This window comes from Geotrypetes seraphini, chromosome 11, assembly GCF_902459505.1.
Source record: "Geotrypetes seraphini chromosome 11, aGeoSer1.1, whole genome shotgun sequence".
Lineage (NCBI taxonomy): Eukaryota > Metazoa > Chordata > Amphibia > Gymnophiona > Dermophiidae > Geotrypetes > Geotrypetes seraphini.
Window position 1 is genome coordinate 47,096,108 of NC_047094.1, and position 25,165 is coordinate 47,121,272.

At 42.4% G+C, this 25,165-nt stretch overlaps 1 protein-coding gene across 2 annotated transcripts in view; it reads left to right on the forward strand.

Annotated features, from left to right (window-relative positions):
* PPL (periplakin) overlaps positions 1 to 25,165 on the forward strand; it is a 151,703-nt gene extending 126,538 nt beyond the window's left edge. For both annotated transcript variants that reach the window (XM_033963123.1, XM_033963122.1), the window contains 9 exons: positions 1,296 to 1,453; positions 4,480 to 4,658; positions 4,740 to 4,878; positions 5,627 to 5,820; positions 6,015 to 6,165; positions 8,472 to 8,555; positions 13,746 to 13,862; positions 18,805 to 18,897; positions 21,424 to 25,165. In XM_033963123.1, coding sequence (XP_033819014.1) covers positions 1,296 to 1,453; positions 4,480 to 4,658; positions 4,740 to 4,878; positions 5,627 to 5,820; positions 6,015 to 6,165; positions 8,472 to 8,555; positions 13,746 to 13,862; positions 18,805 to 18,897; positions 21,424 to 24,090 — 3,782 coding nt within the window. In that variant the 3' untranslated portion in view covers positions 24,091 to 25,165. The remainder of the gene's footprint in view (positions 1 to 1,295; positions 1,454 to 4,479; positions 4,659 to 4,739; positions 4,879 to 5,626; positions 5,821 to 6,014; positions 6,166 to 8,471; positions 8,556 to 13,745; positions 13,863 to 18,804; positions 18,898 to 21,423) is intronic.

The window sequence follows — 25,165 nt, forward strand, 5'->3', positions numbered from 1 at the left end:
TCCATATGATACTGCCTTTATGTAAATAAACTGGTTCCGACATTCATTCATTAGCGTCGTTGCCAGATTGACGAGAAGATTCACTTGCCACACTGTCCATAAGCCAGAAGTGTGATTTTTTTTAAAAAAAATAATGATATTTCACAAAAAAAAATCAATTTTTTGGCATCTGCAAGCCCTTTTTACCATAAAAATGTCGTCAAAACCACAAAAATTGGCCTACGATCCTTATGGTCCTGAAAGGGTTAAACATAAGTCTATTTTTTTTTTCACTTAAGCACAGAACACAGGCACATGAGCACGCTTTCATTTTTGGCTCAGACTTGCACTTGTTTGTTTGTCTCTCCAAGTGGTTAGAGGCTTTCAGGGGCTTCCTTCCGCTTCCAAATACAATCAAAACCAGCATATTTTAAGGAGAAAACATATAAGAACATAAGAATTGCCATACTGAGACAGTTTGAAGGTCCACCGAGCCCAGTCTCCTGTTTCCAACAGTGGCCAACCCAGGTCCCAAGTACTTGGCAGACCCAAATAGTAGTAGCATTCCAGAGCTGAGATTGTGATGTCATAATGCCTCATTCCACCAATGCCTAAAAGCCAACCTCATCAGTGAGGTCACAATGTTTTGAGAGAGTGGTGCAGTGGTTAAAGTTACAGCCTCAGCACCCTGAGGTTGTGGGTTCAAACTTACGCTGCTTCTTGTGACCCTGGGCAAGTCACTTAATCACCCAATTGCCCCACTGGGACAGACAGGGAAAAATGTTCAAGTACCTGAATAAATTCATGTAAAAACATTCTGAGCTCCCCCGGGAGAACGGTATAGAAAATTGAATAAATAAACTTAACATAACATAAGAATTGCCATACTAGAACAGACTGAAGGTCTCTCAAGCCCAGTATCTTGTTTTCAACAGTGGCCAACCCAGGTCCCAAGTACTTGGCAGACCCAAATAGCAACATTCCAGAGCTGAGATTGTGATGTCATAATGCCTCATTCCACCAATGCCTAAAAGCCAACCTCATCAGTGATGTCACAATGGCTTGATTATCCTGTACTTAAGAACATAAAACATAAGAATAACCATACTGGAAAAGACCAAAGGTCCATCAAGCCCAGCATCCTGTTTCCAACAGTGGCCAACCCTGGTCCCAAGCACCTAGCAAGATCCCAAGTAATAAAACAGGTTTTATGCTGCTTATCCGAAGAATAAGCAGTGCACTCTCATTGGCGAATAACATTTGTTTGAAACAGGTGCCCATCCTTAACTCTCATCATTTCTTTGCTCCTCTTCCAGATGCTCAAGATGTGCAGGGAAGACAGCTGCTTGCAGGCCTGGACAAAGTGAACAGTGACCTAGACAAACAAGAGAAAGCAATCACCTCCCGCCTGCGCCCTCCCCTGGAGCAGAGGCGTGCAGTCCAGGACAGCGCAGAGCGCCTAAAGGACTTAAAGGTGATGGAAATGTGGGGCAGAGCTGAAGAGAATGTTTCAGATACCTGAGCATATCTCTCTTGTCCATAAGAAATGGTCAATCAGAGCTTTGGCAAAAAGGACCACCTCTTTGAGATGGTCACCAACTGGGAACAATTGTGCTACTACTATCACCACTAAATGTTTGAAACCACCAGAAAGTTAGTTTATACAATATACGAAGGATTTTCAAAAAGTTTCCACACTATTACATATCTCTAAAGCCAATTATATCACTTTTCCACATAATCACCCTGTTTGCGATACATTTTTCCCAGCATCCTACTAACCTCTTAATGCCATAGGAAAGGATGTGTTTGGTTGAGCGTAAAATTATGAAAGTGCAGAAATCTTTTGAAGAACCCTCGTATATTAGACAAATTGTCCTAATGTTTTAGTCACTGTGAATGTAAAGTGATTGGATGTTGTTGGATGACATTATGATGATGTCACAATCAAATCCTTAAACTAGTTATTCTGGTAAAAGCTTAAGCATTCTTAGGGGAGGGTGCCGGATCGACATCCTGTCTCAGTTTCCAAAACATTTTTCTGTGGCTCTGCAGTTAACTGATGTGTACCGAGAAAGAAAGGGAAAATACAGCTCTGTTCAGTAATTAATACAGGATCTGTCTTCATCTCAAACAGTAAGAGGTTGTAAACTGAAAAAACACCATGAACATCTTCTCTCGCACCAAGCAGCATCATGGGGTAAAGACCTAGAACAATTGCTTTCGCCCACTACTTATGAGGAATTTAGGAAACGTCTGAAAACACACCTGTTCCTAAAGTCTCTAGACAACTGATCCTCTCTTCTCTCTTCCCTCTATAGCGATTAACTTGTTCTATTGATCACTCTCTCCTCAAAAATAGATTTCCTGTCCTATTAACCCTCTTTCTTCCTCCCCTCTTAAAGTCAATCAATTTGTACCTTTGCTTAATTTTTGTAAACCGCATAGAACTTCACGGTATTGCGGTATATAAGCTGTTATTATTATTATTATTAATATTCTTTCAAAGGCTTTTCACAGCAGTGATGTCATTTTGTGTAGATGTTTTTTTCCCCCAAGCCTCTGTCTAATGCATGGCTAGAGCAGCAATTACAGTAGATAGGTGGTTAGAAGGTGATAAAGCAGTATCATTTTTATGTTTTATAATGAGATAGGAATCCAGGTTTTAAAGTTCTCTTGAGTTAATTGCAAAATATCTTATAGTTTTAATCCTAAATGTTTTACATTTCAAATGTTTTACGTTGCTGGATGGTTTTAAAACTTTCCTCATAGGATTCTGACCATAAGATCAATGATAAAAACAACATACAAACTGCAGATTATGTACAAGATGCAGGCGCAGTTTATTAAACCAATAAAAATGCAGCCTTATTACCAACTAAGGGATCCATTGCGTAGTATATGCTTTTCAACATTCAGTTCACATAGGCTTTTGATATCTTTTGTGCGGTTTGTTTCATATCTTAACCACCATGGACCCCTGAGGAAGGCGTGTTATCCGAAACATGGACCGTGTCGGGTCCCTTGGTTGGTATAAGGTTGTATATTTTACTGCATTTTTATTGGTTTAATAAACTACGCTTGCATCTTGTACATAATCTGCAGTTTGTATGTTGTTTTTTGCTTGCTGCTTGTTTTATTGCAGATTACGTTGGATTCTTCTTTTCTTTGTGCATAAGATCAATGATATAATGCTGGTCTGGAAAAGTGCTTTCTCACAGAGGTGTCACTTTGGTTTGCTTTGTGGCTGACCAAACTTTGGGTTCAGTTTTGACTTCAGCACCAAAACTGGCCTGAAATTTGGATTTGGCTGTGTTTTTGGTTATGTCCAAAATGCTGATACATTTTTAGCTGAAACTGAACCTCCTTCTCAAAAGCGGCACCCCTCTCTGCCCCCCCACTATCAATAGTGCAGCCTTCCTACTTCCCTGTATGCTTTTCATGGGCTTATCATAGAAGCCCTGGTGGCCTAATGGCCTAGTCAGTGAATTTCAGCTGCAGATTCAGTTTCAACCAAAACTGAAAAACCCAGTTTTGGTCACCTTCTGCTTGGCTAACATCTGGCCTGTATGTCCAACATTGAAACCTTCTTCACATTTTCTGCACTGAATGTAATATACTAATTTTATTCTAAAGTATAGGAAGAGCATGAATAGGAGTCTTTTATACTAAATATTTTTCCCATATGGTAACTGTGGAATCCCGTGATATGTGTTGGTACAATTTGCAGGGATTTGTGCCATTCTCTTCTTTTTAAGTTTCTGTTGGGAGCTTGCTTTTCATTCATTTTTGTTTCAGATTTGGTGATTGTTGGAAAGCCAGCTTTGGTAATGTTGAGAATCTTTCAATAATTCTTCCTCTTTGTGCGAGTCCTTTTTTCCAGCTCTGGATTGTATGTCACTATAAGGGGCACTCTCTCTGAGGTTTTATCTTTATACTGCAGTAGATTTTCAAAGTGAAGAGAACATAAGAATAGCCTCACTGGGTCAGACCAGTGGTCCATCAAGCCCAGTAGTCCGTTCTCATGGTGGCCAATCCAGCTCATTAGTATCTGGCTAAAACCCAAGGAGTAGCAATATTCCATGCTACCGATACAGGGCAAGCGGGTTTGAGGTTGTAGTTGTTTGCTTGAAGAATTCAGTCAGGATTTAGAGGTGTTTGTTTTTGTCTCTTTGGTCAGACCATAGATCAGTGGTTTTAAACTTACGGCCGGCCCGCCAGATACAAAAGTAAAATAAAACAGTTTCTTGATCATATGTCTCTCTAGTTATAAATTACAATATTATTATTAAGACTTAGCCAAAAGGAAAGATTTACAAACTATAAAGAGTTTTATCTCATGCAAAATTGTCATTTCTTTAATAAGACATTAACTTTTTTTTTCTGAGGCCCTCCAAGTACCGACAAATCCATAGATGATTGTATCTCCTTTATATTTACGCTTCATCATAGCATTTAAATATTAGGCTACAGGATGCTGATACTTATGCTTTGTTTTAGAATATTACTAACGATGTCCATCGTATTGAGCCTGAAAAATCCAAGAGGACCCAAGAGTGTGAAGCTTACCTGAGTGCTGTTCCTAATAGCAGTGGCGCCCCCTTATTAAAAAGCAAAGTGGAGGACACCAAGCAGAAGTACAACAGAGTAAACCAGCTGCTGGCCTCTGCACAGGAGAAGTAGGTCACCAATTCGTGCAGGAAACAAGATTCCCTTGGACTTTTCTAGAAGTGGATAATTAATCTTCCCTGTCTTTGTAGGATCGAGGGGGCAAACCGTCTGGAGAACAGCCTTCAGAAGGGTAAAGAGCTGCTGGCCACATATGAAAACAAACTTGCCCATGATGATACAATTCCAGAGGATCTGAATGCCCTAGATAAGAAGCAACACGAACTGAAGGTGAATAAAAACAGAAGATAAAGGTTTACTGGAGTGGTGGTGGGAATATATTTATTGAGCCTGACACTTTGGTTTCTTTTACATTTTTTTAAATCTTTGCATTACCATTTTACATTACATTATCATTTATATACTGCATAAGCTATTATAGTTCAATGTGGTTCACGACTTTAAGAATCTGAGACAATCTCAGGAACTACAAAATAACAAATTCATATGTCATAATTATGTATTACAGAAATTTATCAAATAAATAGGTTTTCAAAAGTTTCCTGAAATATTTGTACGATGTAGCGTTAGTTATTAGCCGACTAAATTCCTTGTCTTTGATCGCAGCCTGATAACGAGAGTAGTCTTATCAAAAAAATTTTATATCGACTTTCTTTAACAGAAGGGAACGTGAAATAGGATAGAAAGCGTTGGGACCAAACAGCACCTTGTAACATTAGTAATCCAAACTTGACTATAACCCTGGCTTCTATTGGAAACCAGTGCAGTTTCCTGTAAAAAGGAGTGAAGTGACTTGCCTAGGGTTACAAGGAGCTGCAGTGGGAATCAAATCCAATTCCTCAGGTTTTCAGCCCACTGCACTAACTACTAGATTATTCCTCCAAGCAATTTTTGGCTCAGTTGGTAATGAAAGAGCAAAGTCTTGTAACTGAGCAGTCCTAGAGAGAATTTATAGTTGTGCTTATTCCAAAGTGTGGTTGCATTCCAAATCCTTGTCTCTCCTATTAATGTCTTGTAGGCCATGGGCTCAGATCTGCAGTCCAAGAAACCCATCTTTAATGAGGCAGAGCAAAATCTACAGAGAAGCCAGAATTGCTGCAGCACACTGGCAGGACAGTTCCAGGAGCACTGTCCTGATATTGAACGCCAGGAGGCCGAGGTGAAAAAGCTGAATCAGCGCTGTGAGAACCTGAAACAACAGCTTCAGAACAGGCATGTGTCAAAAAATATCAGATATTTTTGACAAAACAGCTGTAAAGGGGGTCCTGGTAGATAGCTACACAAGGTAAAGGGAAGGTTTTGGAGGAGCAGCAGCTGTAGAAAATGGAGAGATGGAGAAATGTGGAAGAGATTGAGTTGCTCAGGTTGTGCACCAGAAATATGATTATTATGCTTTATCTCCTTAGGACAGAGAACCTGCAAAAAGCCAAATCTGCATATTCTAACTACCGTAATGGCTACGAGAATGTCAACAGATGGCTTTCCAGTATCCCCAGCTATGAACCACGGGAAACTGACAGCATCTCACAAGTGGAAACAAAACTGAAGAATCAAAGGGTAATGTAGGTCATTCTAAACAATGTTTTCTGCACCAGAAATCAAATCTGAGTCCAGAAGCTGAGGAGCTTTAAAGATTCGGAGAGGTATGTCCACACCCCTGTCTGCTGGCCAACTGCTTATCCCAGTATCAGTACCACAATTGAGCTTGTTACAAAAGCCACTACCTTTTAGAAACTTTTAAATCTTATTTATAAAAACTGATCATAAATAAAGGCAACGGTGCTTGGGGTGGATTAAACACATTCAGTATCAAATTCTGATGGTCTAATTTCATGCTGTCATAAGAGGTACTTTGTTCTAATCTCAAGGCCAGAAAGCAACAGACTGCATTGAGCCATGAATCAGATAAGCAGGATGGGATTAATATCTCACAATAACATGGTTTTAGACTGCCAGCACCACTGTACAATTTCACTTGGATGCAGAGGAGCTCCAGACAGTTAGTGATGGAGCATGCTTTGCTACTCCAAGACTCGCTTTCACTTTGTCCCAGTCATAAAAGGGTAGCGAATGCCTACGCTGTCAGTGCTGATCTGCCAGCAACTGGGGCTTCCAGTTCTGTATGACTCCCCCCCAAAAAAATCTTTCATCACTCAACAGTGCTCCAGGTTACCAGGTACAGGTTACCAGGTTTATAATTAAATAAAACTAATATTGAAGCTCTGTGCCTACTCGAAACAAGAGAAATTACCATTACATGCCATTATTTGTTTCCTGCCATTCTTAAAAATGACTTAAAAGCAGAGCCTTCGCTGTAGAAGTCAGCTCCCTGCAGTGGATCGCCACTCACCCATTTAGCCAGGCAGACTGCAGTAACAATTCTGCCTCTGTGTGTTACCACTGACAATTCAGCCTGTTCCTCTTTCTTAGATGCATCACATCAGTGATGCAGCCCCTTTTCTATGACTCTGCTTAGAAACATTGTTTTAAAGTTGAAGAGCAGGCTAGGATGATCGACTCTTCCCACTCCTAATTGTATAGAGGAGCTACACCCAAATCCTCCCCATTGTGTGACAAATACACTTCTCCCTCTTTATTGGTTTCAGCATTTGCGGTTTCGATTATTCATGGTTTTTAGCTTGCTGGCTCCTCCCCCCAAAATTACATCAGCTTGCATAGAGAAATCGCTGATTCCAAGCGTTTATAGAGAAAATTGCTGATTCCCAGCACTTTGTTCACCATGTTTTGCCTCTCCTTCAGAAACAGGCCAGATCTCCCACCATGTTATTCGCGGTTTCACCATATTCACAATGGTTTTTAATAGAAAACAGCAAATAATCCCCTATCACAGTGAATATGAAGGGAGAAGTGCACTTGCTACACTCATATCATCACATTGAAAGCAATAACTTGTCAATATTTTAGCTTGCAGAAAGTATTTTAATTGGTACCATTTATGATGAGTCAGACAGTGAGTTAAAAGAAATATCAGTCCCTCCAAGGGGCAGAACCCCCCTCCCAAAAAACCCCAATTCTATAGCAATTTTTGTTTTGTGTTGGGAAGTCTCTGAAAGAGAAAGTAGTTAATTTTATAAAGGCATTATGGGGGCCCTTTTACTAAGGTGCGTGCTAAAACGGCTCGTGCGCCTTAGTAAAAGAGGGGGGTACGTGCATAAACAAGTTCTATAAAATTACTCCAGAAGTTAGAATGTCTAAAAATATACGCAGTGACAAGAACATTTGTAGGTGTGTTCTGAGTATGGTGGCGTGCAGGAGTTGTTGTGGTTTATGTGTGTGTTTTTTTTTTTTTTTTTTAAATAAAATGATATATATGTTACCTGTACAGATATTAGTGTAATGTATGTAATACTTACTATTTGTTCATTTGTATGACACTGTTTGAGATTAAAAATCAATAAAGATTTAAAATAAAAAAATAAAATAAAATACACACGCATATGTACTTACTTCATGCACTAACTATAATTCATACCTGCTGCTGAGCAGGTTAAACACCCACAGTGGTCTAGTTTTGATTTCTCCCACTTTACTTTTATGGCCTTCAAATATGGAAAACCTATGATACAATTTCCTCCATAAAAAAACATAAGAATGCAATACAATACAGTGTCTTATATACCGCAATTCTCTACAAAGAATCAATGCGGTGTACAATATCCCATCTTCTTGGTGGAAAAAGGAAGTTTGTGTGGGATCCTGAAGGCAGCAAATGTGTATAAGAAAGATCATCTCTTTTCAGGGTTTCTGTTTTACAGCTTATAAATATATGCAACATAGGTTCCTTTTATAGCACTTTCTGCTTTTTTACTAATATATCATCATTTCTTTATGTAACTGTACAGTTCCTGCTCAATGAAATTGCTGGCCGGGAGCAAGATGTTCAGGAAGTCTCTAACAATGCTCAGCAGTATCAACAGGCTGCCAAGGTATGGTGAAATGACGGTCCCTGAACAAAAAAACAACTGCCAATAGGCACAGGACACTAGATCAGGTGTTGGCAGTGGTGAAATCTACGTTTTTCCAAATGCGATTATTGAGTAGATTAAAGCCTATGTTGTCAGGATATGACTTCTGTGTGGTGGTTCAGACTAGAGAATGACACGGGGTTAAAATCTGTCCCCGTCACTGCACCGTCCCCAGCCCACCATCCTCTGCACCGCCCCGTCACCGCCGTTCCCTTCACCGCCCCGTCACCGTCACCGCCATCCCTTTCACCGCCCCGTCACCGCCACTGCCATCCCATTCACCGCCCCATCACCGTCCCCGTCTAGCACCCATCTTCTTCCCTCCGCTCCCCCATAGTCTGGCATCTGTCTTCTTCCCTTCCAGCGTCTTCTCCCCACTCTGCCTTCCACATTTCCTTTCAGGGTCTGTTCCTCTCTACCCTCTTTCAATGTCTGTTCTATTCCTTTCCACCACCACCCTTCCCTCCCTCCTTTACCATCTGTTCCTTTCTACTACCCTTCTTTCATATCTTCTATCAGTCCCCCCACCATCACTAGCAGTCTCGCTTCTCCCTTACCATGAGCAAATAGAACTTCTGAAAATTGTATTGCTGAGGCATTATTTCTAGTACGCCTTTTTTTCCAGATGGATAATGACATCAATTTTATAATTCTTACTGTCTACTCTGATTTCATTCACAATTTGGTTTGTGTTTTGTACCTGAGGATTCCATGAGGCATTTAACCTTTTCCTGTCTCTTCTATGATTTCAAGTTGATTCCTTCAATAATGAAGTCTAAAGGCAGTAGCAGTTTTCTATTTTGGGCTCTTTTGACATTGTTTAAGGGATTACTTGTACATTTGGTGCTGGTCTTCTTTGATGAGGTCACTTCAGAATCTATTTCCAAGGAAGAAAAACTTTTTCCCTTTCACCCCCTCCTTCCTTGTGTGAGCCGGAACACGCGGTCCCCGCAAGCAAGTAATTTTATATCATTTTCATTCTATTCATTCATAGAAATTAAAGTCTAGATAATGCCAGTCACATAACAAAACATGATTTTACAAAAATAATTCCTTGCACAGTCAAGCCTGCAAGGATTACTAGATGTCTTTCAGCAGCTCCCCTCCCTCCCTCCCCCTTACCTTTGTGGCCAAGTCAAAATGATCTACCAACAATAAAATTTTAAAAATACAAAGCACGCTGTACGCAGAGAAAATGTTAATTATCATTTATATTCCGCGGGTTTTCAAAGAGGTCAAGGCAGATGACTTTATGCAATGTCACCTCAGTAACAACTATACAAAAATAGACAAATATTCCCCCTCCCTTTTTACTAAACTGCGATAGCGGTTTTTAGCGCAGGGAGCTGCGCTGAATGCCCTACGCTGCTCTCAACGCTCATAGGCTCCCTGCGCTAAAAACCGCTATTGCGTTTTAGTAAAAGGGGGCCATAGTGCAAAATATAGATAGCAGATATAAATTCTCAAAACGGACACATTTTGATCACTAAGTTGAAAATAAAATCATTTTTCCTACCTTTTTGTCTGGTGATTTCATGAGTCTCTGGTCCTTCTTCTGGTCCTTCTTCTTTCTTCTCCTGCCCCCTCCCTCTTTCTTTCTCTCTCCCCATGGCTCCCCTCTTTATTTCTGCCTTTCTTTCTCTCTCCCCCTGGCCCCCCTCTTTATTTCTGCCTTTCTTTCTCTCTCCCCCTGGCCCTCCTCTTTCTTTCTGCCTTTCTTTCTCTCCCCCTTGACCCCATTTTTATTTCTGCCTTTCTTTCTCTCTCCCTCTGGCCCCCCTCTTTATTTCTGCCTTTCTTTCTCTCTTCCCCTGGCCTCCCTCTTTATTTCTCTCTCCCCCTGGCCCTCCTCTTTCTTTCTGCCTTTCTTTCTCTCCCTCTTGACCCCCTCTTTATTTCTGCCTTTCTTTCTCTCTCCCCCTGACCCCTCTTTATTTCTGCCTTTCTTTCTCTCTCCCCCTGGCCCCCCTCTTTATTTTTTCCTTTCTTTCTCTCTCCCCCTAGCCCCCACAAAGCCATCGTGCCAATTTCTCCACTTCCACGATTCTTTCCCTACCCTCACCCCCAAGCCAGCAGCTGATTTCTCCCTGCTCCTTCCCCGATGTCCTGATGTCCTGAACTTCATCGGGCAGCAGCAGCATTCACAATTCACTGCTGTTGCCCGCTTCAGGCCTTCCTCTCTGTCGGGTCCTGTCTTCATGAAAACAGGAAGTAGGCAGGACCCGGCAGAGAACAAGGTCCGAAGCCGGCAACAGCAGCGAATTGTAAACGCTGCTGCTGCCCAAAAAAGGTAATGGAGCACGAGGCAGACCTCGTGAACCTTCCGACCCTCCCAGCAAGAGCAGCAAACCTCCTTCGCGGCTTTCTCCTCCCTCTGCCATGTCACTGATGACGTCATCAGTGATGCGGCAGAGGGAGGAGAAAGCCGACGCTACTGGAGGGAGGTTTGCTGCTTTCGCTGGGAGGGTCGGAAAGGTTCACTTGGGGGGGGAGAGATAGGAGGGTCAGTGGGGGTTCGGCTGGGAGGGGGGAGAAGCGGTCTGCCTCGGTGCTCCAAGGCCTAGCGCCATTATCTTTTTCGCCCCCTCCCGCCCCCCCCCCTCTTGGTACGCTACTGCTCTCCAGCTCTCCTTAGTTTGCCGGTTTTCTTTTTCGGCGACCGGCACGCTTTCAAAGAGCCGCGCACACGCGGCTGCTCAAAGTTCAATCTTCTGCTCTGCTGCAACTTCCTGTTTCCGGTTGGGTCAGAGCAGAAGATTGAATACTGAGCAGCCGCGCATGCGCGGCTCTTTTGAAAGCGTTCCAGTCGCCGAAAAAGAAAGCCGGCAAACTGAGGTGGAGAGAGGAAGCTGGTTAAACGATCGAGCCGGCGTGCGGGTGGGCGGGTGGGGGCTGCGGAAACCGCACGATCCTTTATGCCTCACTGCGGTGACAAGACCATTCACCGCTCCACGGGGCGGTGATGGCCTTGTCCCCGTCCCCGCAGAGGCTGCTAATTTTCATTCCCCGTTTTTGGCGGGTTACCCGCGGCTAAACGCAGTAGCCGCGGGTAAACCGCCACCGTGTCATTCTCTAGTTCAGACAATAGTGATCCAAAAACTAGATTACTGTAATGCACTTTGTTTAGGCATTCTATCAACATGACACAGAGCTTTACAAGTTATCCAGAATGTGGACGCACAGTTGATATGTGGCAGAAGCAGGTTTGAACATTACACCATGTTTGAGGAAACTCCATTGGCTGCCCATTAAATTTCATATTGTCTTTAAGGTTTTGGTTTTGACTTTTAAAGTTATTCATTATAATGCTCCATGGCGTTTAACACAACTGATGAACCTTTATCAGCCTTCTAGATCATTTAGATCAGATGGAATGTTTCGATTATTGATAGGTGAGTTAGCAAAAGTACATTATGCTAATACGAGAGCGTCTATAATATCAGCTGCAAGTGCATTATTATGGAACAAGTTGACAGGGCAGCTGAGGCTGCTTCTTGATATTCAAAAAATCAAGAAATACAGATACTAGGTGAGGGCAATAAGTGCACTGAAGGATTGCAGACTGACCAACTTACATGGCTTGAATGTGGTAACTACTGTCTTGCATTTACTCATGTAAAGCAGTAGTTCTAATCTGTTTTGGCTTCAACTGATCAATGAAACACTCACTTCTTAAACTGTGTGTCCACTAGTGACTACTGACAGCTCTGTTAGTCGCTGTTAGCCACTAACAGTGATAACTGCTAATATGTCACTAAAATTACATGGTTATATGACTAATAACTGCCTTCCCTCTGTCTAGAACAGGGGTAGGGAACTCCGGTCCTCGAGAGCCATATTCCAGTCAGGTTTTCAGGATTTCCCCAATGAATATGCATGAGATCTATTTGCATGCACTGCTTTCAATGCATATTCATTGGGGAAATCCTGAAAACCCAACTGGAATACGGCTCTCGAGGACCGGAGTTCCCTACCCTTGGTCTAGAAAGTTTCAATAAATTGCTTTAGATTTTAAAACCTTGCCCCACAAATTGTTTGATATCTTCCTGCAACTCTAGGGGTGTGGGCACTACTGGTTCAGAGCCCCTGCTCTAAAGCTTACAAACCACCAGCGGGATAACCACAGGGCGATAACATGGTTATTGTATCACACATGGTGAAGATGATGAATACTGGGGTGTTTACTACTTGGAAGATATTGAAGGGCTGACTGTTCAGTTTAAATGAACAGTACATTAGAATAATCAAGTCTGCTAGTTACAAGTGCATGTAGCAGGGGCAAAGCCAGACACCCAGTTTTGGGTGGGTCTGGACCCAAGTCGGGTAGGCAGATCTCTCCTTCTCATGCCCCCAGCCCTCTGGTGTCTCAGGCGATCTGGCACCCCGGTGTCTCAAGCTGCCCTGATCCCACCAGCACTCCAGCATCTCAAGCCCGCCGCTGCATACTTTTTAGGGAGGTGATCATCAGCAGCCGTGTGACTGATAAATGCTGCTCGTGCTGACCCCATAGCCTTCCTTTTGATGCAGCTTCCTGTTCCGCATAGGCGAAATATGTGAGAAGAAAAGCAATGGGGCTAGTGCGAGCAGCATCGCGCTGCTTGCTGCCGGCGAAGATCAGCTCTCTAAAAGGCACATGGCAGGATAAGTTTCGGAAGTCTTTGAGAGCCCCAGTAGCTATATGTAGAAGTGCTGCTGTTGAGTGGGTCTTGAGACCAAAATGGGTGGGCCTCGGCCTAGACGTGGCCATGCCACTGGCATCTAGAGGAGTACAAATGACAATTTTAGTTAGCAGGGCTGAAATGGTTCAAATTTGGCAAACGGTGAAAAAGCGGGTTCTAATGGTTGAAGCAGTGTGACATGCAAAAAGAGAGTTCTAACTGTGGGAGTCAGGATAATAGAATGTTCCCTAACTGAAGGGGTGAAGTATCCATAAGTGAAATGGGTTTTCAGTCACCTGCTCTTGTAGGAGAATCTTAAGAATAGCGCTAAAGGGAAAAGATTTTCATAATGCTGGGTGGAAATAAGGCCTGTAGGACAAGTGCTGCAGCGGCAGAACTTAAGGAAGTATGAGAGTGAGGAAGGGTGCCGCAGTCCGCGATTATTTCAGACTTGCTTGTTTCTACCCTGGTCACCTGTGATCGTTTCTTTTAGGACTATGAGTTTGAAACTGAGAAGCTGAGGTCCATCCTTGACCTAGAAAGTGGACAGAACAGGCATCTTAACAAGAGACCAAGAATCCAGTCGCAAGCTGCTAAAGTAAAAGATGAGGTAATGGATTTTTTGTTGTTGTTCTCTGAAGTTGTCATACAGCAGGGGTGCCCACAATTTTTGGGCTTTGCGAGCTGCTTTGAAAATGACCAAGTCAAAATGATCTACCATTAATAAAATTTAAAAAAACACAAAGCACACTGTACGCAGAAAAAATGTTAATTATAATTTATATTTGAGGTTTTGTTTTTCAAAGAGGTCAAGGCATATGACTTTAAAATATGCAATGTCACCTCAGTAACAACTATACAAAAATAGACAAATATACCCCCTCCCCTTTTACTAAACCGCGATAGCAGTTTATAGTGCAGGGAGCTGCGCTGAATGTCCCGCGCTGCTCCTGATGCTCATAGGCTCCCTGCGCTAAAAACCGCTATTGCGATTTAGTAAAAGGGGGCCATAGTGCAAAATATAGACAGCAGATATAAATTCTCAAAATGGACACATTTTTATCACTAAACAGAAAATAAAATCATTTTTCCTACCGTTGTTGTCTGGTGATTTCATGAATTTCTGGTTGCACTTCCTTCTGACTGTGTATCCAATATTTTTTCCCTTCTTTCTGCCTCCTATATGCTTCCTCTCCTCCAGACCTCATTTCATTCCCCAACCAACATCTCTCTCTCTCCCTCTTCTTTGTCCCTCCAAGAGTCCAACTTTTTCTTCCTCTCTCCCTGCCTGCCCCCTGCTACCTGACATACTCCATTCCTTCCCCCAACTTTTCTTCCCCTCTCCCTGCCCCCTCTTTCTTTCTCTCTCTCCCTGCCCCCACAAGCCACTGCCGCCGCTGATTTCTCCTTGCTTTCCTGCTGCCGCAAAAGCCAGGCCTGCGCAGCCACTGCACAAGCGCTGGGCCCACAAGCCTTCTCTCCTCCCCCGACGTCAATTCTGACTTTGGAGAGGAAGTTCCAGGCCAGCCAGGCACTGATTGGCTGGGCCGGAACTTCTTCGCCGGATGTCAGAATTGACAGGGGGGGGAGGGAAAGGCTTGTGGGCCTGGCGCTTGTGCAGTGGCTGCATACGCCTGGCTTTTGCAGCATCGGGGAAGCAGGGAGAATGCAAAGGCAACGCGTGCTACCCTTGCGATCTACTGGTCGATCGTGATCGACCTTTTGGGCACCTCTGTTATATAGCATGCTTTTCTTTTAAAACAGTTGTTCCCAACCCTATCCTGAAGGACCACTAGGCCCAATCGGGTTTTCACTCATAAATATACATGAGAGAGATCTGCATATAATGGAGGTGCCAGGCATGCAAATCTGCTCCATGCATATTCATTAGGGCTATCCTGAAAACCCGACTGGCCTCCAGGACAGTGTTGGGAACCTCTGTTTTGGAGCAAGGCTACATTTTATGTATGATAAGCTATAACTGATGAAATGAGCTTGATAACAAGACTTCGGGGCTTAGTTGATTCTGAAACATCTTGAGCTATGTACTTAGCTTACATCCTGTTTGAACTTAAGCTAGTTCAGAAAGGAACAATTCAATAAACTGGTACTTTGTATTAGGTGCTCCAAAGGGGTACACCTAGCATCAATTCTGTAATTGCTTAAAGGCACAGCTAAGCTGTTATGGAATACTAAGGCAAAGCTCTTTTGGCATACTAAAAGTTAGGTTCATCAACCAACATCATGTCTATAGTTGGCAATGCCAGAATGTACCATACAATGCAAGCAAATGATAGTAAGTATTTTATAAGTTTCAAATATTGTCTGGTGACATGCCCCCCCCCAACTCCTTTACAGATTTATTGATTGATTGGGATTTATTAACTGCCTTTCTGAAGAGATTCCCTCACTCAAGGCAGTATACGGCAAGGGCGATTCAACATAAAACATAACAATTTTATTAACAGCAGTAAAATAATCAAATATGAACATAAATACAATGAATGAGGTAAACTCAAATCAGCAAATTGAAACTTAATAATAGGACTACCATGAAACAGTTTAAAAAATATACTTATGAACTGCACTGAAATTCAAATAAGAGCAATATAATACGATATCAGCCTAATACTTATAAAACATCTAATAAGCACAAAAAACATTCAAATAACAGATATGACGTTAATGCTTTTCTACAATACAGCTTATCATATAGCAGAGGGACCATGTGTAGATATTAGATGGGGACAAGGGTGATACAGTTGGGTGACTAAACTCAAGGCAGGTTGTGCAGTTAAACAAGATATAAGGAACCGATCTAGGGAGCGTAGAGCTATTCCAGACTTGGACACTTGAGCAGGTCGTCTTTTTGAACAATGTTGGACACCATTCTGTATAACGTTGACTCCTTGTATCAGAAACAAAATTTGGTACAGATATTAGTTTGCTTTTGTATATACTATGAGCGTTGCATACTTAGCTTGACTTTATTATTACTGCTGTTCTCTGGGTGGGTGGGGGGTTTGGGGCGATTAGATGGGTTGGTTGATGCTTTCTTAGTTGAATTTGCATCTACTATGTTACTATGATTTAAATATAAAGGAACCGATCTAAGTTACGCCCTTTATAGAATAGCACTTAAGCCTAGATTCTTGAACCAGTGCTGATATTGGCGGCCGCTGATCATGTGCCAATCATGCATCAACGTCTGTGTCAGAATTACACCGATCTGAAAGACGGGTACTGGAAATTTAGGCCAGGGTTTTCTGATGCTACATTTCTGTCGCCTATCTTCAATGAATCATGCCTATGTAGGTGCTTTAGGCCACCAAATGCCACTTCTAGTGTTGGCCACACCTACTTTGGTGTTCGGCCGCCTAAAGTGCCTACGCAGGCGCGATTCCAGTGCTAATTTTGTAGGCGTTGTATATGCCTCAAATCTCGGTTAAAAAACACCATTTGGGCTGGTGTTTTTAACAGAGGTATGGGCACCTACCGGCACCTAGAAAATCGGCGCTGCTTTGAGAATCTGGGCCTAAGTGTCAGTCTATGCCTGCCGAAACCCAGTGTAGATCCCAGGTCCTGAGTTGAGCACAGAAACCCAATGTTCTATAACACTACACAAAACCTTTTGAAATTCTCATGACCCACTCATGCACGCAATTGACTTAGGCGCCAAGCACAACCAGATGTGTGCACAAATCCTAATTGGTGCTAATAGCTTAATTGGTTATTAGCGTACAATTATTGATGTTAACAGCTTATTAGCCAATTAAGTTGCACATGCATCTCTGAAACACATCTAAATCTGAGTGCTATATATGCAATCCAAGGTAAGGGACTTGCATGCACCAATTGCAGAATAATGCCTAGAGGTTATGCAAGTAATCTTCAATAACTGGGACAAATCTTGTGCATAAATTTATTTATATATTTCATTTTCTATCCCGTTCTCCCCAAAGAGCCCAGGACGGGTCACAGGTCAACATACACAATATACAGTTAACAGGTTACAATTTGTCATAGTTACAGTAGAAGTTTTTCAGGTACAAGTTATCCTAATTCGACACATACTAGGGATCTAATACCAGTATCCATAATATACAGTTTACAGGTTGAATTAGTCATAGTTACAGTGCAAAATTTCTCAATACAAGTTTTTAACTTAAAGCAACACCTATCAAGGGTCTTGTAATAATATAAATTTCTTTGTCATCTATTGGTCGTGGGAGACTTAGGTGAAAAGGTATGTTTTTATTGCTTTCCTAAAGTTGAGGAGTCCTTCAAGGGATCTGATCTACAGGGGCAGTTGATTCCAGTGGCACGGTATGAAGTGGGAGTAGGAACGTCGTTTGCAGTTGAAAGGAATGATCAGGGGGCGTTTTGAGGCATATTTCATCCTGTGATCGAAGGGACCTGTTTGGCATGTGCAGAGGAAGCATGGTTGTCACGCAAGAATAGCCTTACTGGGTCATACCAATGGTCTATCAAGTCCAGTAGCCCATTCTCAAGGTGGCCAATCCAGGTCCCTAGTACCTGGCCAAAACCCAAGGAGTAGCAACATTCCAGAATCTCAAAGACTAACAAGATTCTAGAATTTCAAGGAGTAGCAACATTCCATGCTTCCCCAATGTCTTTTCTCAATAACAGACTATGGACTTTTTCTCCAGGAAATTGTCCAAACCTTTCTTAAAACCAGCTACACTATCCGCTCTTACCACAATATCTAGCAATGATTCCAGAGCTTAACTATTCTCTGAGTGAAAAAAAATGTCCTCCAATTCCTTCATAGAGTGTCCCCTAATCCATGGCCCGGTGCCATGTTGTGCAAGGATTTGAATGCTAGCGTCAAGCCCTTGAAGACACAACTGTTAGGCATAATAAGTGCTATTATGCCTAAATCTAGGTGCCAGCCTCTAGCATTGCCCTGATCATCTGTAGCAGAGGGTCGGGCATGATGGGGGGAGAAGGAATCAGCAGCCTCAGGCAGTGGCGCAGTAAGGGTGAGCGGTGCCCCTCCCCCTTCTCTTTCTCCATACCTTTTTAACTTCTCTGGCGTCGGCTCAGCCTTTGACGCCACTTCCTAGGTTTCGGATCCCGGAAGTGACGTCAGAGAGAGCGCTGATGCCGATGCGGGCAGCAACCTCGTGCTGGGGAAGTAAAAAAGGTACAGGGGAAAGCAAGGGGCGTGCGGGAGAGGAGGAGAGAGTGCTGCGCCCTTTGGTAGACCGCACCCGGGATGGGCTGCCCCCCTCCCCCGGGCCCCCTAACTACGCCATTGGCCTTGGGTGCAACAGTGCTATCACAAATCTTCTCTTATTGCATAGATTAACAAGAGCACAGCCGCATTCGCCAAGCTCGCTGCGCTTTCAAGTAATATATAATTTGCCGTTTAGATCCTGGTGAATCAGTAGCCTTGCTCAAAATCCAATAGATAGTAAAGTCACATAATTATGGTGTCTGTGTCGTAGTCCTTTAACAGTTTTCTCAAGTACATCCTTAGGTATGCCTTCCTTTTTTTCTAAAATAAAAAAACTCTCTGATTTTTACAGAACACTGCCTTGACCGCTCAGTTTACCGAGGTGAATGCCGTAAACAAGCAAAGGCTACAGAATTTAGAGTTTGCACAGAATCTTCTGCGACAGGTAAGGACATTGACCGGTAAGCTACTCCGAACATGGCCTCTTTGGTGGACCAAGGCGTAAGGGCCCATTTTCTAAGCTGCAGTAAGTACTAGTTCACGGTTACTGCAGCTTAAAATGCCTTACGGCAGGACATGCTCTGACATTCTGCAGTAAATACCAACCAAATTGGCACATGCTACAAAATAATTTTATTTTTCTGCGGCGGGAGCATGTCCAGCAAAGAGAGTGGGTGTTTCTGCACTAATCAGTTAACACATCTACATACGATGATTGCCGCAGAATTAGCACTTATCTATAAAACAAGTGTCGGTAAGTTCTCATATGCTAATTTTTTTAATGGGCATGCTAATGGAAAAATTAGTACTTGTGCCACAGCTATACCTAATTGTTACCAAGCCAGGCAGTGGAAGGAACCAACAGAGACCCAGATGCACTTAAGCCAGTGATTGTCACCAAAGCTGTTTTAACAGCTTTAGCGACGATCGCATTTGCCGACCTGAAATGGTGTACCGTGTGGTTTTCTGCACAATCACTCATTCTCCGATCTGACCATGCAAATAAGCTCATTAATATTAAAATGCCATGTAAACTAGTAGAGTGTTTGATGCTCTAACATGGCTTCCTGATGCACTAAAATAAGTGATCGCTTTTAGCGAACCAAAAAAAGCGACTGGTCAAGACCAGTCGCTTACTTGTTTAACCCTTTTTTTTTTAACACACAAACAATATCTGCCCTATTAGAAAAAAAAGGGAAAAAAGCACACACCTCCCTGAGGAACCGGCACTGCGAACCAACCCCCCCCTTCCCGCGGCAGCAAAAATGGTAGGAGGAATGCCCATTTCCTCCTGCCAACCCCACCCCCTCTGCAAAAGAAAATTGGCAAGAGAGATGCCCACTTCCTCCTTCCATGGTATCTCCCTCTCCCCGCACAAAAGAAAATTGGCAGGAGGGATGCTTACTCCCTCCTGCCATGTTATCTCTCACCCCACGCTCTCAGGGAGGCTCACAAATCGAAGATTCTCTCTCTTGGAGTGATTTTCCAGATCTTCCAGCTTGGCTGCCAATTGGGTCTCGAGCGTGACAAGTGCAGGTGGGCTTCTGGCAGTGGAATTCTCCAGCGCTGATACTCTTGTTTTTCCAATTCCCCCATGCACCGTGTTGTATCTGCTAACAGGTTTTCCAGATGCCCAAGTTGCTCAGACATTTTAATTAATTGTGATTCTAGTGCTCAAGTCACCGCTGCAGTTAGTTGGGCCAGCTGTTTCTCTGTGAACTCCTTAGCCGGCACTGGGGAGGGATCCGCCATCTTGTCGGGAGCGTCCCATCATGGCTTTTTCTTCGTTTTTCCAGACATCCCTGCTCCTCATTTAAACAAAACTTTGTCCATGCAAAGAACATGACGTGAGAGGGAGAATCCAGTTCAATAAGAAGCAGTAGAGTCCATGTGGCATTCCTACAAGGGTCAAGATAAGGAAATTGGGTCATTAGGGCATAGACAGTGGGTGGGTAAGCTGAGTGGGCAGACTTGATGGACTGTAGCCCTTTTCTGCCGTCATCTTCTATGTTTCTATGAGTCGGGTAAAGAAGGGTTTTACAATGTGGGGCCCGGGAGCAGCACGAAGACACAGCCACACTCCTCACTGTATCTCAATGTAACCACTTTAAAATTTGACGTCAATGTAATCACTTTAAAATTTATTCTCTACTCAACCATCAACCAATGCATCTTTCTTCTAAATATTGCATCTCTGTTATATTAAGCCTATTTCTATACAATATATATTTTGTGTAACCACTTTGGGCTATCATTGTCATTAATTTCACTTCCTGCTGAACCTCCTATGAGGGCACTGAACCCAGGACCTCTGGTACATTGTAGGGTCTCCACCTGACATTTTAGAGGGTTGTCTGTTGTAACACCCCGTGCAAAACCTTACATATGGTACAAAATAGAAACAAAGAATGTGCTAACAGCTTTGTATTAACCAAAAGTAATTAGCAATGAGGAAATGAAGATGTGCCTCTTACTTTTGTGTTTATTATGATATTGAAAAGCATGTTTCTCAGTCCCACAGGAGACTCCGTCTAAAAGGAGTATTTAGTCAGAGCAGACAGAACAATAAGAGTGAGAAAGAGTGCCCCGCCCTGCAGTTGTATGGTTAAAAGAAGCTAGGAAAAGCTAATCATTTAAAATGTGGCTCATGCAATGTAGACATTTTTACTGACAATATTTGATATGGAAACTAAGGGCTCCTTTTATTAAGCTGCGATAGCGTTTTTAGCGCGTCTTAAACCCGCGCTACATGGCTAGAACTAACGCCAGCTCAATGCTAGCGTTAGCGTCTAGCGTGCGCTAAAACCGCTAATGCAGCTTAGTAAAACAAGCCCTAAGAGTGAATAGTCTCAACTGACCAAGTTATCTTTAAAATTTAGATTATAATGGAACAGTTATTGCACAGTAATAATGAATTTTTTCCCCACTCTGCCTTTTTAACCATATCTGTATTTTTTATTTTTATTGGCAGCAACCAGAGGTAGAAGTCATGGAAGAAAGTGTGCAGACCAGCAGGGCTGAGAAGCCAGCTGAAGAAACCTGGCGAATTAAGAACATGTTGGATGATGAGGTTCAGCGTAGGCAACAACTGGAAACAGAAATAGACACCATCCAAAATGAAATTGTTCTCCTCCAGAGCCAAAAGCCTCAGGAGACTGTCGTGAAAAAGGAGCTGGTGAAAAAAGTTCCTGATCCACAGCTTGATGAAGACCACCACAAACTCCAGGAAAAAGTGGCAGAGGAACAGCGAAATAACAAAATGCTACAGGATGAGCTAGAATCGCTCAAAGTAAGAGTTCACTCCTTTGAATATGAGCAGAAGGATGGAGGCCAAGAGTATGTAGTTAAAGAGGTGCTTCGGATTGAGATGGACAGAGATCAGCATGAGCAAGTTTTGAAGCTGAAAGAGGAGTTGGAAGAACTGAAACGACAGAAAGGAACTAGAGAGAATGAAATCAACCTTCTGAGGAATCGCATAGCGGTTCTTTCTGATGAAAAGAACAAAGAACATGAAAAGATCATGGAGAAAGAAGTGGTCAAGCTGCAGAATGACCCTCAGCTCACCACAGAGTATAAACTTTTGCAAGAGAATATGGAGCGGGAGACTACACTGAGGAAACAGCAAGAAGCAGAGCTTAATCTTCTACAGGAGAAGTTGAAACGTCTGGAAAAGGAACGGGTAATGGCCGAGGGCAAAATAACAGTCAAAGAAGTACTGAAAGTAGAAAAAGACATAGCTTCTGAGAGGGAGATGGCTGATCTGAGACGTCAGTATGATGAAGAAACAACCAGAGTTCGCAGCACTGTGAGAGAAAAAAATGAACTAATCCGTAAAATCCAGAATTTGGAAGAGGAAAACGCCAAGGTTCATGTTCAGGAGAAAGTGCGTGAAATTGTTCGCCCTGATCCTAAGGCTGAAAGTGAAGTTGCTAACCTTCGCATGGAACTAATTGAACATGAGAGACGATACAGAAGTGCCGAGGAACAAGTGGTGACTCTTCAGAATGAACTTACAACTTTGAAAACACGAGGCCCGCAGGTGGAGGTGAAAGAAATGATCAAAGAAGTTATCAAGTATAAGACAGATCCAGAGACTCAGAAAGAACTGGAGCAACTACGGGAAGAAATTGTTGACAAAACACGACACATTGAAAGATCAGATTTAGAGATGACTCAACTGAAGCAAGAAATTCAGTCTTGGAAAGATGCCCAACCCCAAGTCCAGGTCAAAGAAGTTGTGAAAGAGGTTTTGCAGTATCGTGAAGATCCCAAAACCAAAGAGGAAGTGGAGTCATTGAGAGCAAAACTATCTGAAGAACAAAAGAAATGTCTGGACTTAGAGAAGGAAAGATTGTCACATGAAGACAAAATAAGACAGAAGGAGAGAGAGCTTGCTCAGGTAAAAGAGAAAGTGGTGAAGAAAGAAGTTGTGAAGTATGAGGAAGACCATGTACTGAAATCTGAAGTTAATTCTTTTTCTAAAGCTGTTGATAATGAATTAAAACAGAAAGATTCCCTGCAGGAAGAATTGCGTAAACTTCAATGGCGGAAATCTGAGCTGGAGCGTCAACTGGAAGAACTGGAGAGGGAGAGACAGGCTCGCCGAGAGGCTGAACTAGAGATCCAGAAACTGAGACTCAGGCTTAATGAACTGGAACAAAGAGAGCGTGACACCAAGGAAAAAGTGACTCTGAAACAAAAAGTAGTCCTTCAGCAAGATCCCCAACAAGAGAAAGAACACAGTCTCCTCAAACTACAAGTCGAAGAGGAAAGGCATAACAGGCAATTGCTGGAAACTGAACTTGAAGCACTACGAAAGAAGCTCATTAACCTGGAGAAATTGGAGATCAAGGAAAAAGTTGTCTTTACAGAAAAAGTTGAAGTGGAAAAAGATGCAGACACAGAAAATGAGATTCAAAGACTGAAAAGCACTTTGGAAGATGAGAGCAGACGTAAGAGAGAACGGGATGCTGAAGTGGACCGACTTCAAGCAAAGATGTCAGAAATTGATTTCAATAATTCCAAAGCTAACAAAGAACTAGAGTACTTGAGAGAAGAAGTCCACAAATTGCAGATGGACAAGCAAAGCCTTCAACAAGAAACTAGAAGGCTACAATCGGAGATTGAATTTACTGTGAAGGAAGCTCAAGATTTAAGAAATATGACACAGATTGACAGCAGAGTAAATTTGGACTCAAGGTTCCAGTCCTTAAATAGAGAACTGGAAGACCTGAGGAAAATATCTCGAGACAAAGATGCTGAAATTGAACAACTACAGACACGCCTCAGTAACGTGAAATTTAAGAGGGAGCAGAGAGAAAACCATTTGCGCCGCTCCATTGTAGTCATTGATCCTGACACTGGGAGAGAGATGTCTCCAGAAGCAGCCCACAAACTTGGGCTCATTGACTGGAAGATGTTTGTTAACTTGCAAAACCAGGAATGCGACTGGGAAGAAACCACTATAAAAGGTCCTAATGGTGAGTCCTCTGTGATTCATGACAGAAAATCAGGCAAGAAATTCAACATTGAGGATTCTCTAAGAAGTGGAAGGATAACCAAGCAACAATATGATCGATACCTCAACAAAGAAATGTCTATCCAGGAGTTTGCACTTTTGGTATCTGGAAAAAAATAGAGTTCTATGGTCATCTAAAAGTATTTGACAGGCTATATGGACATAGTAAAAAGATAAAACACTCGATGCAGCAGTTTTACATGTTAGTTAATAAGTGTTGCAGTGTTTCATCTCCCTGAAGCTCTGCTCTTTGCATTATCCAATGCTTTGGTGCTTCACTCATCTTGTTCTGTCCATTATATGGAAAGCACTGCCAACCCTCAAGTGGAGATTCATGTGCTCAAACTTGTAACCATTTGCCTGGAAAATCTGCAGAGAGCCCAGGTGTGGCTCCCTACATAAAACATATACAACTAACAGGCAAAACTGGCTCATCTGAAAATGATGGATCAGAAGTATATTGGAAAACAAATGTTCAGATCTCAGCACATTCCTGGCAGGTTTTTTTGTTGTTTTTTTTTAGGTCACTTTGATTGTCTACAGTACACCCTTGCTTTTAGTGAGAGGCAGCCTATAGCTAAGGCAAAAATTATCAAAATCCTAACATCACATTCATGGACATAACAGCACCAGATATAGCACTGTGTCACTCAAGTTTTATGCTGCACCAGAGAATTCCAAGTTTCTAAATGATCTCCTGATTAGTGTACAGCTGTGCAGAAGTCAGTGGCCTCTGTGGAGGACAAGCCACACACATTTAAAAATCAAAGACCTATTTGCATGAATGGGTAGTAAAGGTTTTCCTTCCTTTGCCACCAACATTCCATATACCATGGGAACTTAGCGAAATGAACGGCTGGACATATAACAAGCACTGGATTGAATTAGATTGTTTTCATATTGTGTTTTATGAGATATGCAAAATGATTACTATAGGATATAGAAAAGGAAAGATTTGATAGTAAACTTTTAGTTTCTCGCAAACATGCCTTAAGAAAAAGTCTAGCTGACCTCCTAATTGTACATATTAGAGGTAAAATGATGTTCTTTCTAATGCCTTTCTTATGTCTTCACATTCTGGTGTACACTGACTAAATTTACAAGGAGTTTCCGTATATCTTTCATTAACCTATGCAAGGGAAAGGGAAACTTATTTATAGTACAAAAATAAAATAAGTGCGGTGGTTTTAATGCA